Source organism: Petaurus breviceps, unplaced genomic scaffold, assembly GCF_028583685.1.
Source record: "Petaurus breviceps papuanus isolate PSGF00001 unplaced genomic scaffold, PetGlider_PUasm1.0 551, whole genome shotgun sequence".
Taxonomy (NCBI): Eukaryota; Metazoa; Chordata; class Mammalia; order Diprotodontia; family Petauridae; genus Petaurus; species Petaurus breviceps.
The window spans coordinates 35,466,438-35,487,656 of NW_027186372.1; the positions used below are offsets into that span (position 1 = coordinate 35,466,438).

At 42.5% G+C, this 21,219-nt stretch overlaps 1 protein-coding gene across 1 annotated transcript in view; it reads right to left on the reverse strand.

The window, feature by feature from the left end:
* PPARGC1B (PPARG coactivator 1 beta) overlaps positions 1-21,219 on the reverse strand; it is a 169,924-nt gene that overhangs the window by 41,182 nt on the left and 107,523 nt on the right. The window contains exon 2 of the mRNA XM_069102639.1: positions 970-1,149. Within this exon, the coding sequence (XP_068958740.1) occupies positions 970-1,149 (180 nt within the window). The remainder of the gene's footprint in view (positions 1-969; positions 1,150-21,219) is intronic.

The following is a 21,219-nucleotide window of genomic DNA, read 5'->3' on the forward strand; positions in this document are numbered from 1 at the left end:
GGTTAAGTGACTTGCCCAAGGTCACATGGCTAGTTTTTGTATTAAGTGTCTGAGGATGGATTTGAACTCAGGTCCTCCAACTTCAGGGCCAGTGCTCTATTCACTGTGCCATCTAGCTGCCCCTAATTCAAATTTGAAGGTATGCTATTTTTGTCAGTGTCATGGCCCAGACATGAGCACTGCACATTCAAGTTGTTCTTTGTTTCCTTAAGGAGTGTTTTGTAGGTTCATACATACAGGTAATGAGTGTCTTTTGGTAGCTTGACTCCCAGATGCATTTCACAGTTATTTTGAATAGGACTTTCCTTTCTTTATTTTGCCTAGATTTTGCCATTGTTATATAAAAATGCTCTTTATTTTTGTGGACTAATTTTGTAGCCTGCAAGTTTATCAAAGCTATTGTCTCAATTAGTTTCTATACTGATTCCCTAAGACTTTTTAAGTAAAATGTGTCATCTTCAAAGAGGGACAGTTTTGTCTCCTCTCTGCCTATATTTATGCCTTTAATTTCTTTTTCTTATTCTAGAAGTAGGTCAAATGATAGTGAGGAAAGAGTGTATTTTTGCTTTACTCCCATTTTTTGGGGAAAGCTTGTAGTGTTTCATCATTACATATAATGCTAGATTTAAGAAAAAAAAAGATACCTTTATGCCTAAATGACTTATTCTTTGTCAGAGGCTTTTTCTGTATGTATTTAGAAAATATTGTGGCTTTGGGATGTTTTCCATTTTTAACATAATCATGTTAACTATTTTTCTAACATTGCACCATCCTTGTATCCCTGGTATAAATATAACTTGATTATAGTGAATGATTTTTTGGAATAAACTGTTTTAATCTTTTTGCTAGGACTTCATTGAAAATTTATGAATTGATATGGCATGGATATGTCTTACCTTCTTTATCAGATGATGAATTCCATTAGGCAAGGGATATCTCTGTGCAGTATGAATACATGGAAGGACATACCTGGAAAAGTTCTGAGTCTTCCCCGCAGGTGCCACACTGGCTGAACCCATTTTCAGACGTCTCAGGGCCCCACTGAAGCTCGCTGAAGCAGCTGGCAGAATCCAAGTCACTGGCATCCAATTGGGAGAGGTCAAGGTCTTGGAAATCTTCATAAAGGTGCTCCTCCCCTGTGCCCTCACACTGCAGAGACAGGAAAAGGGAAAGGGCCCAATGGCTATTGATCTGCCTAGGATTTCCACATTGAAAACACTGAGTAATGCTACAGCCATGGCCCTGTCAGTCCTATGTCTGGGAGTCCAGGTTCCTAGGCTTCTGGGAGGAAGGGGAAAAGAATTCTCATTGCCACCCATGGCTATACAGAGAACCAGGACTAAGGAAAGGCAGATTCTTTTGACTGCAACCCAATGCGGGGGTGAGGAGGTAGGGACGCATAGCCATGTACATTTTTTCAGATGACTTTTTCTAAATGAACACATAATCAGTCTTTAGAGCTTCCAGAGACCTCTCCAGAGCCCAACCTCTCCATTTTACAAATGAAGAAACTCATGCTGAGAAAGTTCTAAGTGGTTTGTCCAAGGTCAAACAGTAAGTGATTCAAACTCAGTGTTTTCTACTACATCATGTTGAGAATCCTACCCTCACTAGTCATGGGGTTATAATCTGCGATGAGCCAAATCATCTACATTAAAATGATACAGCCACAGCCACTGGTGGATAATTATTCACTTTTAAACCTCATCTTGGATACACACATACCTTGCTCTGGCTCTGCTGTTCTGCCATTACTTGGCTAGTTCTAGCGTCTACTGGTCAGCCATAATCCCCACAGCTCCACTAATTATTTCCTCCACAAAGGTCTCCTGCTTCCCTCTTATGATTTAGAAAGTCCTTCAGGCATGCCTCCCACCTCTTCCATGCTGAGAGATGATGGACTATAGGCTTAGATGAGGCATGCATTTCCAGGCATGGCCAGTATGCTAATTTTTGTTTGACTCCATTTATCCCTTGGAAGGTTCTACAGGCAGCAGGGATAGGAGGGATGTGGAACAAATATTTATTAAGCAACATCTATGTGTCAACCATGGACAGGTAGGTGGCGCCATAGTGCACAGAGCACCAGGCCTGAGTCAGGAAGATCCATCTTCCTGAGTTCAAACCCAGCCTCAGAAACTTACTAGCTGTGTGACCCTGGGCAAGTCACTTAACCCTGTTTGCTTCAGTTTCCTCATCTGTAAAATAAGCTGAAGAAGGAAATGGAAAACTCCAATATCTCTGCCAAGAAAACCCTAAACAGGGTCATGAAGAGCCAGACATGCCTAGACAACAAATATGTTAGTCATTGTGCTAAACACTCATCCTCACAATAACCCTGGGAGGTAGGAGCTATTATTATCATCTCCATTTTACAGTTGAGGAAACTGAGGCAAACAGGATTAAGTGACTGCCCAGGATCACACAGCTAGTAAGTGTCTGGGGTCATATTTGAACTCATCTTTCTGACTCCAAGTTCTGGACTCTAGCCACTGCACCACCTACCTAGCTGTCCTGAATAAGTGTTGATGTACATTTGCTAAGGTTTTAAGAAAATGATAGCACCTCCCTAGGAGAAGAGAGGCGCGCTGGGCATCATCTGAAACTAATGAGTTGACAATACACCTTCCTGTGCAAGTTTGGAAAGAACATTTACTGTTTTTTCCCCCACTTTGGGAACAAGTTATTCTAAATTGGGAAAGCACTGGGGAATCTTCTAAAGTAGGTAAGTTCATCTTTCTTTTCCAGTCTGTGCATCAAAGGGAAGAACAAAGGAAAGCCTAGGAGTAAAAACCCCCAAATGCCAATATTTTAAATTTCTTGTGTTGTCTGAGTCCATCTCATTAGGAAGTCTCAACTTATGACTATGGGCAAATTATTTAACCTTTATAAGGACTAATACAACATAGAGAAAAACATTCCCTAAATACTGATACTTAACTTATTGCAATAGCAATGATATGCCTCTTATTCTGATAAATACAATAACCAGATGCAATGTTAAGGGGATTTAATATCTTCCCCACCCATTAATAGGCCTATGTGCCCATCTGTGATGCATTCTGAATCACACAGAGCCCATTGGGGGAGGAACTTGCTTAAAGAGAAGCTTTTGGAGTGGAGGCTTGCTAGTAGGAAGGCTTTCACACCTTTTACTAATTTCTAATTAGGCACTGAGTCACAAGGGTTGTGATACCTTCTGGCTCTGAGAAGCTTATATATATACTCTGAGTTGGTATTTTGCTTTGGGAGCTTGCTTATGAGAAGGCTCTTGTGATTCCCTGGTCAAGATTCTGAGTGGCTGTATACTCAGAGCTCCCTAACTGCTCAGATGTAAAGGCTCTCTCCATCTAGGGATGTATGTAAAGTATATAGTTGATTCAGGTAGTTAGAGCCCTGTCTGTTGGTCTTTATTTCTCTGCTTATATTTTCTCTGAAGTTCAAGGTTTTTCCCCTGAACTAGTGAATGTAATTAAAAGTAGGATTATTAATCCCTTTAAAAGCAGCTCTAAGAACCTGTGCTAGCAGCCATTCTGGGTATGCCAGTGTGGATGCCACTGTGACAGATCACTGCTTAGTTTTATGATATACAGCAACACTCTGCCTATCTGAAGACCAGATTAAAAGCAACAAATCACAATAAGAGTATTGGCAGGGATGGGGTAAGAATTGTAGTCAATAACAGGAGACAGAATGAGAGCAGGAAAGATACTCCTGGACTTCCTGATACTGAAGGTAATGATGAAAAATAGATAAATAGCAGACCCAGCACCTTATTATCTCACAGGACTATTAATGGATGCCCACAATGATGGTCCTGAATCATCAGAAAGAACTATGCACTAATGCTCAGTATTTTGTGCTTAGGAAGCTAAGGAAGTATGTAATAGATATTAAAAATGTTCTCATCCAAAATGTGTCTGTCTCTGTGTTTTTAAAAGTAAATCTTGGTGTTTGCAAGAGGGAGCCTCAGTTCTGTGGAAACTTTCAGGCTGTGGAAGCCTTTTTCCCTAAGGGTACAAGAGGTACAAATGGAGTTATAGGCAATCTCTGCTTGAAAACAAACCATGCAGGCCTTCTCTACTGGCAGCTCAAGTGAACAGCTCTCAGAGTTGTGACTCACACCAATTATGGTCTGGTCACGCACCAAGAATAGGCTTTCAGGAGGGCGATAGAACACACCACAATTCAGAGGTTTCTTCCTGATGAATCAGCAACAACGGAAGACCCCTCAAAACAAGGCATGTGCTTCTGCAAGAGGGTGAAGGACTATCCATTTTAAGCTCCAACAGGCCTTGTCAATCACCCCATGGATTTCTCTGTCTAGGGAGGTGGCATCAACTTGACCTGAAGAATTTTTCGGAAAGCTCAGGCATAATCAGGCATGACAGCAGCAGATTATGTTGAGGGAAACCACAATGTGCTTAGGGTCTCTCAGACTTTTCGGTCATATCAAGAAGTTAATGGTTCCTTTCCCCCATGTCTCTGGTACTCTCAGAGATAGAATAGATAGCTCCCCCTCCTCCCCATCTGCCTAGGATGCCTCAGAATCCATCCGGGACTGCTAAGGCACAATCACACAGGGCATCCTGCTTCCTTCCTACCTCCTTCAGCCAGCTGCTGGATTGATCACGTGGTCTGGATGAGACGGAAATCAACAACTGCATTTCTTCTGATTAGATGGAGGCCCCACCATGTACTCTGCCACTGATTGCTAAAATTCTTCAGGCTTTACTCTATGCCTTATAGTCCCCTCCAGCATGGTCATCTCACCTACTTATGGACCTCTTAAACTAAGGACCTTTCTAGTGGGGTAAGACAATGTATGTGAGAAAGTTCAGCTGCAGGGCAATTAGAAAGGTCATAAGCGTGCAATGATGAGACCAATAGCAAGGCCCAGAGCTTAGTCCAGTGCTTGGCACATGGTAAGTGTTTCATCAATGCTTTTTCATTCATTCATTTTTCAGTCCCACTGTTGTTCAGTCATTTTGCCATCATGTCTGACTCTTTGTGATCCCATTTGGGGTTTTCTTAGCAAAAATACTGGAATGGTTTGCCATTTCCTTCTCCAGATCATTTTACAGATGAGGAAACTGAGGCAAACAGGATTAAGTGACTTGCCCAGGGTCACACAGCTAGTAAGCGTCTGAGGCCAGATTTGAACTTGGGAAAATGAGTCTTCAAACTCCAGGCCCTGCATTCTATCCACTATGCCTCCTAGTTGCCTCAGTTCTATTAATATACACCAATGGGAATGACAGGGTCATGTTCAAATACCTCCACTCGTGGGTTCCCCATTAGATTGTAAGTTCCTTGAGGACAAGAATTCTCTTTTGCTTCTTTTATATCTCCAGAGCTTGGCTTAGCACACTGCCTTGCACATTTCCCACATGGGAGGCGCCTAATAAATGTTTGCAGGGGTGGGGAACCTGCTGCCTCCTTGGGTGCAGCCTTTGGACTGAATCCAAGTTTTACAGAACAAATCCTTTTATTGAGAGGATTTGTTCTGTGAATTTTGGATTCAGTCCCTTGAGGACCTAGAAGGTCACATGTGGCCTCCAAGCACCAGGTTCCCCACCCCTGGTTTAATGATTCATGAACTCACCCTCCTCTATAGTAGCAGTTTCATAGAGGAAAACTTCTGTGCCTTCTCCCATTATTGACATTTGGTCCAAGGTGGTTAAAGACGGAAACAAAGATTCTTTATATGCCAAAATACTTATTCAAAACAGCACTTTCTGTATTAGCAAAAAACTGGAAACAAAATAAGTACCCATCATCTGGAGAACAGGTAAACTAATTGTGACATGAATAGAAGGAATATAGAAAAAACTGGGAAGACTTATAGCAACTAATACTCTGAGCAAAATCAGAACAGGGGAAACGTTCATGGTAACTATAGCAATACAAACAAATAATAAAATAAAGCAGATTAGCAAACATATCGAGTAATCATAATGACCAACCTGGGGAGAAATGATAAGGAAATGCACTTGGTCCTTTCCTTGCAGAGGGTAAGGACTATGGGTGGCATACATTGCCAAATGAAACCAATGTCAGGGAAGATGGAGGAAAGGAAACAAAAATTTATTTCAGGCCTACTCTGTGCCAAGCATTGTGTGAAGAGTTTTACAGACATTATCTCATTCAATCATTTGGTTTTGCTTAGTGATTTTTTCCCCTCTGTTAAAAGGGAAAGTTCATTGGGGGAAGGTTATATAGAGAAATGATTAACATAAATACAAAAGGCATCAATCAATAAAATAAGAGAAAGATAGGAAATTAGCAAGATAGAGAAGGACACACATACAAGAAAGTTTAAGTCCTGAATCAGTTTTCTGCCTCTTCTCTGAAACCCATCAAAAATAGAGAGGGAGGAGGATTTATATTTGGAAAAGATAGAGCCCACCCTCCTTCAAAGAGATTGTGCTCTCAATCTGGTGATAAAATATGACTAATAATCAAGCAGATCTATATTAAATGGAGAGGAATTGTAAGAGTTTAGATGACCAAGAACAATCTGAAACTAAAGAAAGTTCAGAGAAAGGAGACCCAGAATGAAAAAGGGCCTCAGCTAGAACATTTGATGTTTACCCTGGAGGAGACTTAGCAGGCACAGGACAGTCATTTCCCAATATTTGAAACATTGACAGGTGGGATAGGCATCACGCTTGTTTTCCTTGGCCCTACGGAGCAGAAACAGGAACAATGGACCAGAGTCACAGCAGGGCACATTTGGCAATATCAAGGAAAATCATCCCAAGTGGAAGCAACTATCTTAGAAGAAAATGAGCCCCCGATGTCTGAAGGTCTTTAAGCGGAAGCTAGGCGACCATCTGATCTGATAGGAGTTCCAGCACAAAAAATTCACTAAGGTCTTTTCTGCCTCAGGTTTTTTGGGCCATGTGGAGGCTAAATGACCACTTATAAAGGATGCTATAGGCAGGATTTAGGCTTTGTTTACAGGACTGGACTACATGACCCTGAGAGTCCTTCTAACTTGGGTTTCTGTGAATCTGGTTTAGGTATTGAACAAAAGGATATAGTCAGAAAGACCATTGGATTTTGAATCAAAGAACCTTGACTGGAGTCCTATCTCTTATTTTACTGCTGTGTAACCTCAGACAAGTCACTAAAACTGGCTGGGTGTTAATTTCTTCATCTGTACAACTAAAGGACTGAATTATCAGGGTTGTGAGCCTGGGGTCTATGAACATAGCTTTTAAAACTGTATTTTGGTAACAGTATTTCAAAATAACTGGTTTCCTTTGTACTTTATTTTGTGCATTTACCAACATTATTCCAAAAAGAGGCCCATTAGATCTCACCAGTCTGCCACAGGGTCCAAGACATCAAAAAAAAAAAAAGATGAAGAGCCCCTTCTAGAGGTAATCTCTAGGGTCCTTCCAGTCCTAAACCCTGTGATTCTGAGAGGTACAGAGTCACTGCATAATTGCTCACATTCCTAGAGGAATTTCTATTTAGCCCTTAGTCTCAAAATTGTAGGGCATCATAGTGGTTAAGTTGCCTGCTTCCTGGGGCAGAAAACCTCTCTTTTTATAGAAAATGGCTTTCCTAGCAAATGGTCATAAAGCTGCTGCTTGAACACCTCTGGGGATAGGAAGCATGGTCTCTACTGAGGCAGCACGTTGTTTTCATATGCTGAACTGAAATTTAGCTCCGTGTGATTTTCCTTTGTTAGTTCGAGACCTGTGCTCTGCAGATACCAGAACAAGTCTGGTCCCCCTTTCCCAAGTAACCTTTGAAAACCATGATCATTCTTCTCCACCCTTCCTGAAGTTTTCTCTTCTCCTGGCTAAACATTCTCAGATCCTTCAACAGGTCTCCATATAGAATGGCTTCACATTCCTTTCTCATCTTGTCATGTTTCTCTCTGGACACATTCCAGCTTGTCCATGTCCTTTTCTGAAAAGTAGTGCCCATACCTGATAATGGTCTTCCAAATAGGGTCTGACTAGGGGCAGCTAGGTGGCGCAGCGGATGGAGTCAGGATGACCTGAGCTCAAATCCAGCCTTGGACACTAGCTATGTGAGCCTGGGCAAGTCACTTAACTCCTATTTGCCTCAAAAAAAAAAAAAAGAATAAAAAACAAATATGGTTTGATTAGGGCAGAGGACAGGCTATTACAGATATGCCATCAAAGAATGTTGGGGTTACAAGGGGCCTTCAAGATCATCTAATTAATCTAAACCTAGTCATTTCTCCAGAGGCATCCAGATGGACCAGCTTCTTGGAGAGGAATGCAGATAGCAGGGGGCCAGGGCACAGAAGAGAAGTTTTGGGTGTACAATGCTGAGTTACATTGTTATAAATAACTACACAGAGAGATAGCAGGGACCATACTCCAGCACTGAAGGTCACCACCCCATGAAGCAGGCAATGCAAAGAGGCCCCTGGCTCAGCATTTGAAGAAGTGTCCTGCTGGAGAGAGGCAAGCACGTTGTCAGCTCCTGTCTTTTGTCCAGCTGCTGCAATATTTATAGGGAGAGGCTCGAAGTTGGAGTTCTCCAGCAAGGCCCCTACAGGGAGATTTCTGAGCCAGGATGAAAAGCAGTATGGGTCCTGCTGGGCTAAGGAAGGACAGCAGCTCCAGCTGCCCCCCTAGAATTGGAATCAAAAGTTCTGGAGACCAGATCTCAAGTCCCAAAGCTCAGCGACCTCAGGCAAAATCATTTAAACTCCTAAAGCCCTGGTGGCTTCATCTGCCAAATAGCAATAATAGTTTAAGTACCAACCACCCCATGGAGTGGCTGTGAGGAAGGTGCTTTTCCAGACCTCTGACATCACAGAAATGGGAGTCACACAGTTGTGTTCTCTCTAGACAAAGCCTTTCCTGATCTCTCCAACCGCTACTGCCCTCCCTCCCTAATCACCTCCTACCTGACTATCTCGTGAGCTTCTCACTCCCTTCCAGACGACTTTGCACAACTCAGCCTCACTCAAATCTAGCTCATGAGCAAGTCAAGACATCTCCCTGTGATGTCATTTGTTCTCTTTGAGGGCAAACAACAATCTTGTATTAAATACATAGATGTTTATTCATGTTCATGCTTTCTCCTCTGACAGAGCAAGCTCTTTGGGAGTAGAGACTGTTTCAGTCTCTGTATTTGTGTCCTCAGCACCTACACTACTGGGCCTGGCAGAGAGGAGGAGCTTATTAAGTGCTTGCCATTTGCTGTTAATGACCTGGGGACAACCTGTCTTGTCTAGGGGCTGCAAACAGGGATCAGAAAAAGGGAGACTCAGCTTCTATCGGTCATTTAGGTTGCTCAGAGGTTGACAGAGCATTAGGCCTGGAATCAGAAAGACTTGAGTTAAATCTGACCTCAGAAAAACTAGCCGTGACCTTGGGCAAGTCACTTAACCTCAATTGCCCTACCCTCCCCTCTCCAAAAAGGAAAAAAAAAAGAATCCATTTCTTTCAGGGCAGCTAGGTGGGTGAAGTGAATAGAGCACTGGCCCTGGAGTCAGGAGGACCTGAGTTCAAATCCGACTTCAGACATTTGATACACTTACTAGCCATGTGACTTTGGGCAAGTCACTTAACCCCAATTATCCTCCAAAAAGCAAAAAAATAAAATAATATAAAAATTCTGACCTCAGATACTTCTTAGCTGCATGACCCTGGACAAGTCATTGAACCTTTGCCTCAGTTTCCTCAATTGTAAAATGGGATAAAAATAGCACCTACCTCCCAGGGTTGCTGTGAGGATCAAATGGTAATATTTGTAAAATACTTAAAGCGCTATATAAATGTTTGCTTTTCTAGGTACCTGTGGTGAACTTGACAATCTCAGCAGAAAAAAGGCCTTAGCAAAAACAAAAACAAAAAAACCAAACACTAATTTCCCTTCAAAGGAGATATTATGGTAAAAGCATTGGCTCCAGAGTTAGAGGTCCTGGGTTCAGATCCTGGCTCTATCACTTGTTACCTATGTGACTTTGATTAAGTCATTTAATCTCTTGGGCCTCATTGTCATCTTCTGTAAAATGAAGATGCTGGACTAGACAGCCCCTGAGGTCCCGTTCAGCTCTGGATGTGCTATTCCAGCTATGGAATGTGGACAGTTAGGTGGCACCAAAGTGGATAGAGTGCTGGGTCTCGAGTCAGGAAGTCATCTTCATGAGTTCAAATCTAGCCTCAGACACTTACTAGCTGTGTGACACTGGGCACTGTTTGCCTCAGTTCCTCTATATAATGAGCTAGAGAAGGAAAATGGCAACCAACTCCAGTACCTTTGCCAAGAAAACCCTAAATGGGGGTCATGAAGATTTGGACATGACTAAAATAATTCAGCAACAATAAAAACCTATGGAAGCAATGTCAGGAGGGAGTGCGTTTCCTTAACTAGGAGAGCTTCAAGTGAAGACTGGATTTGTGGACAATGTAGTTGAGGGGATTCTTGGTCAGGTACTAGTGAGACAGGGTTGTCTCTGAGGGTCCTTCCAACTTCAAGGCCACAGGATCGTAGATTCAGAGCCAGAGGGATTGTAGGGGTCCTCTTGTCCAGCCCCCTAATTTCATAATTGAGGAGATGGAGGCTCGGGAGTTTAAGTCACTTGCACAAGGTCATGCAAGTACTAAATAGCAGGGTCAGAATTTGAACCCACATATTGTGGCAATGTAGTTGGTGTAGTTGTGGAATTGGAATTACGTCATGCCTCTGCTGCTCATCTGTGTGACCTTGGGCAAGTCATAATGTCTCTGAGCCTCATTTTTGCCAAATGGAGGGGAAGTTGATCCTCAATAACCTCAATGAAGTAGTTGAACCACAAGACCTGTAAAATCCCTTCCAACTCTAAATGTGTAATTGTATGATTCTTAATCCAGTATTTTAGACAGGGCTGTCTGTCCCAAGCAAGTAAAGACTTTCCCCAGGAATGGGCAGATGAGAACAATTTGTTCCAATGACCATGAAGGCAGCTGAAGCAGATGCTGGGTGGGACTTAGAGCTTGGTCAGACATCGAAGATGCCAAGGTCATCCACTGTATCCTGGGCCATTGCTAGTCATCTTGACTTGTGTCCTTCCATTGGACTTAGATGACTCAGGAAGAGAGAGTGAGACTGATGACTTTGTGCAACTCTGCCTCCTTAATCCAATTCATAAATGAATCAAGGAATCGTCAAGACATCAGGATGTCACTGGGCTTCAAAGACAACAAAACCATAGCTTCAGACCACCGAATGACACTGATCCCATGATTTTAAGTCTGGAAGAACCATTGTGCTAAATAGGCCTGAAGGGACTGCCTAGCTCAAACCCAGAACCACAGAATTTTAGAGAAACAAGAGAAGGAACTTTTGAGATCATGTATTCTAGCCCTCTCATTTTACAGGTGAGCAAACTGAGAACGAGAGTCCCTTAGCTAGGAAGTGGTAGTGCTAAGCAAGAACGCAGGTCTTCTGTGTCTTTGACTCTCTTGTCCTTAAATCTGGGATTCTTTTTACTTTGGTACACAGTCATCTCATCTTCCAAGAGAGAAACTGAGGCCCAGAGAAGGTAAATGAGTTACCTGAGACCATAGACAGCATATCAGAGGCAGAGCTGGGCCCACTGCTGGGCACCATCCACTCACACTCACACACTCATGCACACCCACACACACACCCTTAACCAAGGCATTTTTCACCTCCTTCATTACTATTGTTCATGTCCCGTGTCTTGTTACAGGAACACTCATGTCATTTTTCTATGTGTTCATACTTGTTGAAATTTAAACCCACAGGATCTCCAGGAGGGGATTATGAAGGACTTGGATGGAAGGACAAGGAATCTTGGCTGATTCCTCTGGTCATATGGCTATGTAAGGTCGAAGCAGCAGAGCTGGCTATGGCTTCTGGTTGCCATGTTACTCCAGGTTGGGTCTGGACTCTTTATCATCTCCAATTGTACAATGACTTTTCTACTCACAATCGGTGCGATGCTTGCTCCTCTAACTTCTCTTGCTTGCTTTAAACAGTCTGGAAGAATGGACATTTAGCACAAGGCAGTGACAGCCTTAGACTTCAAATCCAGAAATCGTAGCGGGGCCACTGCTGTGAGACCTTAAGGAAGTCTTTTCCTTTCCCTCTCTTTGGGTATGAGTATCTCTCATCATGAGATATGGAAGGTAGACAAGACAGTCTCTACAGGCTCTTATTACTCTGACACTTAGAATTCTAGAAAAACCTAAACTGTACTATGTCTAAGCTGGGGCAGTGGGACACTCTTGGGACACCATGAACATGTCAAGATGGTCTGGGTTTTCCTGCTGGTCAGTCTATGACTGGTGACAGAAGGTGGAGCACAGTGGGAGGGAGGAGAGGAGATGGCTGCTTTGTGTGGATGGACAAGTGGTGGGGAGTTAGGAGGGGTCTGAGATGTGACAGGAGATTCCCAGGGGGGAAAGAGATGGTCACACAGTTGGAGATATTTTCTTTTTGACGTGAAGAACATTCTGGTCTCTCCTTAAGGCCTGTCCACTGGTGATAAGCTGGTCCAAATTCTTTTTAGCCCATCCGGGAGCTAAGCAAAAAGACTGGCAGGGCCAGTAGCAGATGGAGACAGGATGCAGACAGAGCCCAGGAAATGGAGGAAACTTAAGGAAAGACCATTTTAATTCCCCAGACACAGCATGAGAAGCCCCAGGAAGAAGCCATTTCATTTCAGAGGCAGAAGGTGAATCGTGAGCTGAGACTCCGGGAGGGAGGGGGTGGGGAATGGTGTTCTGAGTCATGGAGTCTCTGATAATAATTAACCACACACATCCTCATGACATTTACCCCTTCTTGTCCTTGTCAGGATTCCTATGCCCAATCCTGGAAGAAAAAAAAGCAGCAATAAGGGGGGAGGTCAGAGTCCAGGGACTCCAATGACCAACCCCCCTCCAGGCTCTCTTATTTATCTGGAGAGGTTAGTCCCGTCACAGGTTGTGATCAATGAAGCCAGCACACCCAGAGCCCAGAAAGGGCCCTTTAAACACAGAGGTGGCCCACCAAGCCTCACCCAGGCTTGACCAGGGAGGACTAAGTAAGTAGCTCTAACCTCAGAGTCAGCAGAAGCTCTTGGATGACTCTCCCCTCTTCTAGAATGCACCCCCAATTTCACCTTCTCTCTCTCCTGTTACTGCCTTTCCTAGGTATTATTTCAGACTAAAAGATGGTGCTTCCTAAGTCTGTCCTGCTTGCTGGAACTAGAGCTTATCAACTATTCTGATGTAGGCTAGTGAGTAGGAAATTACATACATTAGAAAAAGCAGTGGAGTTGAGTCAAAGGGATCTAGGTTCAAATGCTAGCTCTGACACTATCTATATGACCTTGAACAAGTCCTTTCCTTTCCTCTGGGTCTTAGTTTCCTCCTCTATAAAAGAATGGGGCTAGACTAGACAATCCTTAAGGTCACTTTCATAAATGTACTAAGTAACCACTAGGTGGCATAGTGGATAGAACACTGGCCCTGGAGTCAGGAGGACCTAAGTTCAAATCTGGCCTCAGATACTCATTAGCTGTGTGAAATGGGGCAAGTAACTTAAACCTGATTACCTCCCCTGCCCCCCAAAAAGAATGCACTGGTGCTAGCTTGAGAACTGTTTGTTATATTTTCAGGGTGGTCATTTACACCTCAGAAACTGGCAAAATGCTACAAATCTTGGATTTGGTGTATTATCCTGTTGATTCTTTAGATTTTAAAAATTGATGAAGAACATGTTAATAATTCAGATTAAAACTTAAAAGTGTGTCATGAATACACTTTCTCCCCTGAGAATTGGTTGTTAAATATTTACCAGCACATCCTATCTCAAAGTTCTATGACCTGAAGGACTAGGTTGTAGGTTTGGGGAACTATAAATGCAGTACTGGGAATCCTGCCCAGTGTTTCTTCCTGTGAAAGAGCTCAAGTACATATCTTATCAGGAGACCTGAGATTCCTTATGTTTGGGGACTACAAACTTTCTTTTATATTCCTATTTATTAAAGAGAAGGGCACTCACGAGAAAAGCCTCATATCCCATCTCAGTATATGTGAAAGGGAAGGCAGTATAGAGCCTAATGGTCAAAGATTTTGTCTGAATCAGAAAAGGCTGTACTTCTATTAAATTCCACTACAGCCATACCTAGTTTTACTGCACTTGGCTTTATTATGTTTCTCAAATAATGCATTTTTTTAAACAAATTGAAGGTTTGAGGCAAGTCTTTCAGCACCATTTTCCCAGCAACATGAGCTCACATTGTCTGTGTCACATTTTGGTAGTTCTTGTGATATTTCAAACTTTTTTATTATTATTATATGTGTTATGGTGATCTGTGATCAGTGATCTTTGATGTTACTATTGTAATTGTTTTAGGGCACATGAATCACGTCCATATAAGATGGTGAACTTAATCAATAAATGTATGTTCTGACTGCTTCACCAACTGCCATTCAGTCTCCCTTTCCTCAGGCCTCCCTGTTTCCCAAGACACAACAATATTGCAATTAAACCAAATAATAACCCTATGATGGCCTCAAAGTGTTCAAGTGAAAGGAAGAGTCAATCCATGCGGCAAACTTCAATGCTGTTTTATTTTAAGAAATTGCCAAAACCACCCCAACCTTCAGCAGCCAGCACCCTGATCAGTCAGTAGCCATCAACATTGAGGCAAGACCCTCCAGCAGCAAAAAGAGGTTCAGGTGACGGTTAGCATTTTTTAGCAATAAAGTATTTTTTGATTAAGGTATATCCATTGATTTTTTTAAAAGACATAATTCTGTGGGATCCCAAAGGCTGTTTGTTGCCCTCATTAACATTGTGGAGAACTAGGGCACAGGAAATACAAGAAGGTACCAGGATCTGGGGATTTCAGCAAAGGGGATTCAGCTGTGACCTACAGGCTACAGGGGCATGTGGCTGCCTGGGATTATTATTAGTTATCCCTTATTTAGGATGTATTGGTATATAACTGTGACCATGAAATTAGAGGTAGTCCTTGTGGAATAGGCCCTAGGGAGGTGGAAAGAAGCAGAGAATGTTCATGACGGCAAAGAATCAGTCTGTGGCTAGGGAAAAGAGAAAGGGAATTGAGACAAAAAATGGTTATTTGTGAGGGAATCTCTCTCCATGCTGCACTTATTACTCATTGCCACAGGACTTCTACCAGGCCATGGAACTCTCTTCATCCAGGAAGCTCACCACACTCTAGTCTAGACCACCTCTCTTATTGTAAATACCTTCTGCCATTATGGACTTTCCCTCTGATTGGCTGGGTCCTCTTAGAATTCCATCTTAAGAAGGACCAGAACAACCACGAAGCAGCTGGTGGTACAGTGGATACAGGGCTAGGCATAGTTCTGGAACTCAACTTCCTGAGTTCAAATCTGGCCTCAGACATTTACTAGCTGTGTGACCCTGGGCAGGTCACTTAACCCTGTTTGCCTCAGTTTCTTCATCTGTAAAATTGGCTGGAGAAGGAAATGGCAAACCACTCCAGTATTTTTGCCAAGAAACCCCCAGATGGAGTCATGCAGAGTTGGACATGATGGAAATGTCTGAACAACAAGGGAGAACCATGTCTTCATTCCTCTCCAGGCTATATTTTTGAATCACTGTCATGGGACTTTTTCTACCATTCCCCAACCACCCACTTTATTCACCACTCCCATCACCCTTACCTGTTTTTCATCTCCCTCTTATGTATTGTCTTTCTCTATTAGAATTTTATAAGCTCCTTGAAGACAAGGACTGTCTAGTTTTCTGTTTGTACTTGTATTCCCTAGCTTAGTATAATGCCTGGTGCTTAGTTAAATTTCTCTCTCTTTTTTTTAATCAGAAAAGGAAGTTGGCCAATTTAATTAATTTAATGAAATTTACTTCATTGCATTTATGAAATGAATTTAATGAAATAAAAGCAGTGCTTAGTAGACTCTTAAAAATGCTTATTGATTTTAAATGAGAATGTCCATGAGTTTGGAGCCCTGGAGTGTTGTGTTTTTTTTTTTCTTTAATATGAGAATAGTTAATAACAACTAGTATTTATAGAAATTTGAAATCTCTTCACAAATGTTACCTCATTTTATTTTCACAACAATGGGGAGAGGTAGGTGCTATTATTATCCCCATTTTTTTTTTTTTACAGATAAGAGAACTGAGGCAAACAGAGGTTGTGGCTTTCACAGGGTTACATAGTTAGTAAGTGTCTGAGGCTGGATTTGAACTCAGGTCTTCCTGACTCCAAGTCTAGAATTCTATCCACTGATTGTATGCAGTGAAGAGATGAATTTTGCTCTGGGTCCTAAACTCCTCTGACACTGTGATAGTAGTTCTCCTAAGCATGACAAGAAGACCTGATCATATTCTGTGTACCTGAATGAAAAATTTCTGAGCTCCCTGTTTTCGAGGGAATAGAGCACCTAGGAATGATGAAATTGCATATGGGAACTAGAAGAAAGATCACCAATAATGACTGGGAGTGGGAAGTCTTTAACAAAGGATCAGAGCATGACCCATTCAGTCCAGTCTTCAAAGGTTAATGCAGGGGAGGGGACCATTCTACGTACCAGGGTTACATTCCATTTTCTGTTTTATGGTCTACGGTTTCTTCCACTTCTATCATTCTAAGTTCAGAAGTTCTTCCTAGCTTTGACAATCCACGAGCCACTTAACTGTATACACGGATCCCTGCCAGCCCCAATATTTACTTAGAAAATCACATGTTAACATTATCTGTCCTAATATTTCTCAATTTCATTTTTATCTGGTTTGGGCCACATTCAGGAGTGTTGTAGGTCAAGGATTTGACGCCTCTGATCTATAGCATTAGGATTATTTCCAGTTTCTTTCCTGTTGCTATCCTTCTGCTCATTCTGTCTGCCAGTGGCTTCAGGAAATAGTCTCCAATGACTTCAGGTTCATCCTTGGTCATAAGTGATAGTTTGGTACCTATCATCAATGCAAATCCACAAATACTTTGAGTACCTAACGGTAGGTTGAATTATCTTTGAAATGTCTGAGTGATTCAACCCTTGAAAGCAGTCTCTACCCTGCAAAGTACTTGCCACTCTTCTATCTATACAATTATGTATTAAACAAATACTTTACATAATCATCATCTCATCATTGGAAGGGACCTGTGAGACCATCTAGTCGAACCTAAGCAAGAAGTAGTAGTAATAAACATTTATTAATTATTAACAATTTAATAATTAATTAATTAATTATTAATAAACACTCATTATGTGCCAGGCACTATGCTAAGCACTGGAGATACAAAAAGAATAAAAAGACAGTCCCTGCCCTCAAGGAGCTTACAGTCTAATAGGGAAAACAAAGATGTACAAACAAGCTATATATAGGATAAATGGAAAACAATTAAGAAAAGGCCGGGAAAGCTTTCTTGTAGAGATAGGATTTTAGTTGGCTTAAAGAAAGCCAGGGAAGTAAGCAGGTAGAGATGAGGATGGAGAGTATTCCAGGCATGAAAGACAGCTCAAGAAAATGCCAGGAGCCTAAAGATGGAGTAACGTTCCTGGAACAGCCTGGAGGCCAAAGTATGTGCTGGGGGATAAAGGTTAAAAAGACTGGAAAGGTAGGAGGGTGCTAGGTTCTGAGGGGCTTTGAATGCCAAGCAGAGCATTTTGCATTGATCCAGGAGGTGATAAGGAGCCACAGGAGTTTATTGAGTATAGGGGTGACATGGTTGGATCTATGCTGACTGAATGGAGGATGGATTGGAGTGGGGAGAGACTTGAGGCAGGTAGACCCACCAATAGCCTATTGCAATAATACAGGTGTTATGTGATGAGAGCTAGTACCAGGGTAGTAACAATGTCAGGGGAGAGAAGGGCCCTATCTGAGAGATGTTGCAAAGGTAAAATCAATAGCCTTGGCAACAAATTGGATGTGGGCATGGGGAGGGGGGGTGAGGGATACTGGGGAGTTGAGAGAGACTGAGGGGATGATGGTATCCCAGAAAGTAATAGGGAAGTTAAGGGGGAACAGGGCTTGTTTTTAGGAGGAAAGATGATGAATTCCGTTTTGGACATTTTGAATTTATCCAGATCGAGATGTCTGAAAGGCAATTGGAAAAGTGTTATTCCCTCTATAACATCTCCCCAAAGTGGTCAGGCATTCCCCACTTAAACACTCCCACTGCCGGGGAACTCACTGGCCCATTCCACTTTTGGATGACTGTAATTGTTAGCAAGAAGTTCACTATAAAAGGTAAGTGGGTGCAACAGATATCGAGCTGAACTTGGAGACAAAAAGACTTGCATTTCACTTAACCTTTTAGTGTCTTCACTTTTCCAGGCTAAATAACACTGATCCTTGATCCACACAGTCTCCAATTCTCTCTTTTATCATCCTGAGTGCCCTCCTCTGGATAGACTCCAGCTCCTTCCTAGAGTTCAGTCAGTCTAGAACATAACACATTACTTCCAAAGTGATCTGGCCAAGGCACAAGATAATGGAACTACCTCCCTCATTCCATATACTATAGGTCTCATCATGCATCCGAGGATGCATTTCTGGTGGTTATGTCTCACTGTTGACTCATTTTGAGCTTGAACCTCTTGAAAAATCCAGTCACAAGAACTACCATCTTGTCACCCCTCCTCCTCTGTGAGGTTGATTATTTTTCATCCAAATAAAGAAAACCTTATATTTATTCCTATCACATTTCATCTTACTCAATAGGGCCTACTGTTCAAGGTACCAAGATTTATTTGGATCCTGATACTGATTTCCAATGTAACTAACTGTTCTTAAAGTTATGCCATCTGCAAATCTGGCAAGTAGATAGATAGATAGAGAGAGAGAGAGAGAGAGAGAGAGAGAGAGAGAGAGAGAGAGAGAGAGAGAGAGAGAGAGAGAGAGACAAACAGATCATAGTCAACTTTACTCAGGGGATTAGTATTTGAGCACGGGAGGCATGTACTCAGAGCTGTGCATTAAGGAAAAGAATCTGGCAATGTGCATAGGCTTAAAGGATTAAAGGAAAGGAAGGTGTAGATGGTCCCCTCAAACCTCCCTGCAACTTATCAGAGGGTGCTTGACTTTTCACTATCTGAAACGGTTATCTTCAAACATGGAGTTGTTCCTTTGTTCACTTTGCCAGAGATTGCCAATAGCCTGCATACCCAATTCCACCAGGACTAATCCTACCCCACTTCCATCATAGTGGAAGAGGCTGCTGGTGCCAGGAGATCCAATAGGTGTTTTCCTCTCCTTGATACTCACCGCTCAGGGATGTGGTGTACTGGTCCAGTCAGGGGTATATTGTGTAATTATAATTACTCTTAACTGAGGCAAGGGCACCAAATTTTTCCAGTTAGAGGGGAGAATCATCTTTTATTTCCAAAGATCTAGGGATACCAGAGAAAACAGTTTTTAGGCCAAGTGAGAAAAGGTTGACACTGTCTTCACGAAAGAGGATAGATAGGATTTGTCTTCAAGGATAGCACCCAGTCTTCAATTTGATCAATTAATCAAGAAGAGTCCAGGTCTACCTTTCCTTTTATCTGCCCCCATTCCTAACCCAAAATACTCCTCTGTTCCTGCCTTCTGTCAGAGGCAGCCGGTGATACAGTGCATGAGGCAATGGACCTTGATTCAGGAAGATCTGAGTTCAAATATGACCTCAAACACTTACTAGCTGTGTGACCCTGGGCAAGTCACTTAACCCAGTTTGCCTCAGTTTTCTCATCTGTAAAATAAGCTGCAGAAGGAAATGACAAACCACTCCAGTATCTTTGTCAAGAAAACTTTAAATGGAGTTATAAGCTGGAAAAAAAGACTACTGAACAACAATATACCTGGAGGGACTTTAACTCCAGGGCTTTTTCTACTAAAGAAGACATCAGAGGAATGTGGATAGTCTATTGCTCTCCAGCTGCAAAAGGAAGTAAATGCTTGCTCCTGTCTGAACCCAAGGCTACGAATTCCTACAAGATATGTGGGTGCTCAGTCCACCACCAGTCAGTCAGTAAACATCTATTGAATGTCTACTAAGCCCTGGGGATACAAGATAGGTAAAAAGCCAAAATAAACAAAAAAACTACTCCCTGTTATCAAGGAGTTCACATTTTAATTGGGGAGGCAGAAAAAAAAAAACTCCATAAAAACAAGATCTATACAGGATAAATTGGAGACAATCAACAGAAAGATACTGGCATTATGGGGGGGCCAGGAAAGGCTTCCTGTAAGAAGGTGACATTTGAGCTGGGATGTGAAGGAATCATGGGAGATGGAGAGCGCAAATGCATTGGATCCAAAGATGTTCAAGAAACAGCAAGGAGGCCAGTGTCACCTGACTGTAGAGTATGTGGGGAATGGAGGAAGGGGACTAAGATAAAAGAGGACTGGAAAGGTAGATTGTGAAGGACTTCCTAATGCCAAACAGAGCTATTTAAACTTTGGGAGCCAAGATGGTGAGGTTAGCGGTAAGTTGTTCTCACCCTCCCTTATAGACTTTGAAAAACCTAGAGAATATTGTCCCAAGAAAAATCCTGGAATAGTGGAGCCAGCAGAAAGACAGGGTATAGCAGTCTTTTAGCTCCAGAGGCTAGGGAGATGAACAGGAAAGTTCCCTCTTGCTGTGGCTGAAGCGGACCAGTACAGGATGGGAAATGTCCCAGCAAACCAGCAGGAGATCCTGAGCCCACGGGTGGTGAAGTAGGCTAACGCCAACACCAGGCACACACCAGCTACCACCATCAGGTCCAGCTCAGCACCAGGTAATACCAGACCGCTACAACATCCAGCTGTCAGCACCTGAGGCCCTAGTACAGAAAACCAGTAATCAGGCCTCTAGCCCTCAGCACAAGAAGTCTGGGATGGTACCTCCTGGGCCCCAGAAGCAGACATAAAATTTAAAAGCCAGAAAAAAGGCCAACAACATGAGCAAGAAGAATCAAAGAAAAACAATGACCATAGAGAAATATATTTGTGACAGGGAAGATCAAAACACAAAACCAGGAGAGGACAACATGGTCAATACAATCAAAACTAAAACTTCAAAGGGAAATATGAACTGATGTCAAGTCCCAAAAGCCTTCTTGGAAGAGCTCAAGAAGGATTTTAAAAGTCAAATAAGAGGGGCGGCTAGGTGGCGCAGTGAGTAAGAGTGCCAACCCTGGAGTCGGGAGGACCGGGGATGGGTTCTGGCCTCAGATACTTAACACCCACACAACATAATTGGCCGTGTAACCTTGGGCAAGTTGCTTAACCCCAACTGCTTAA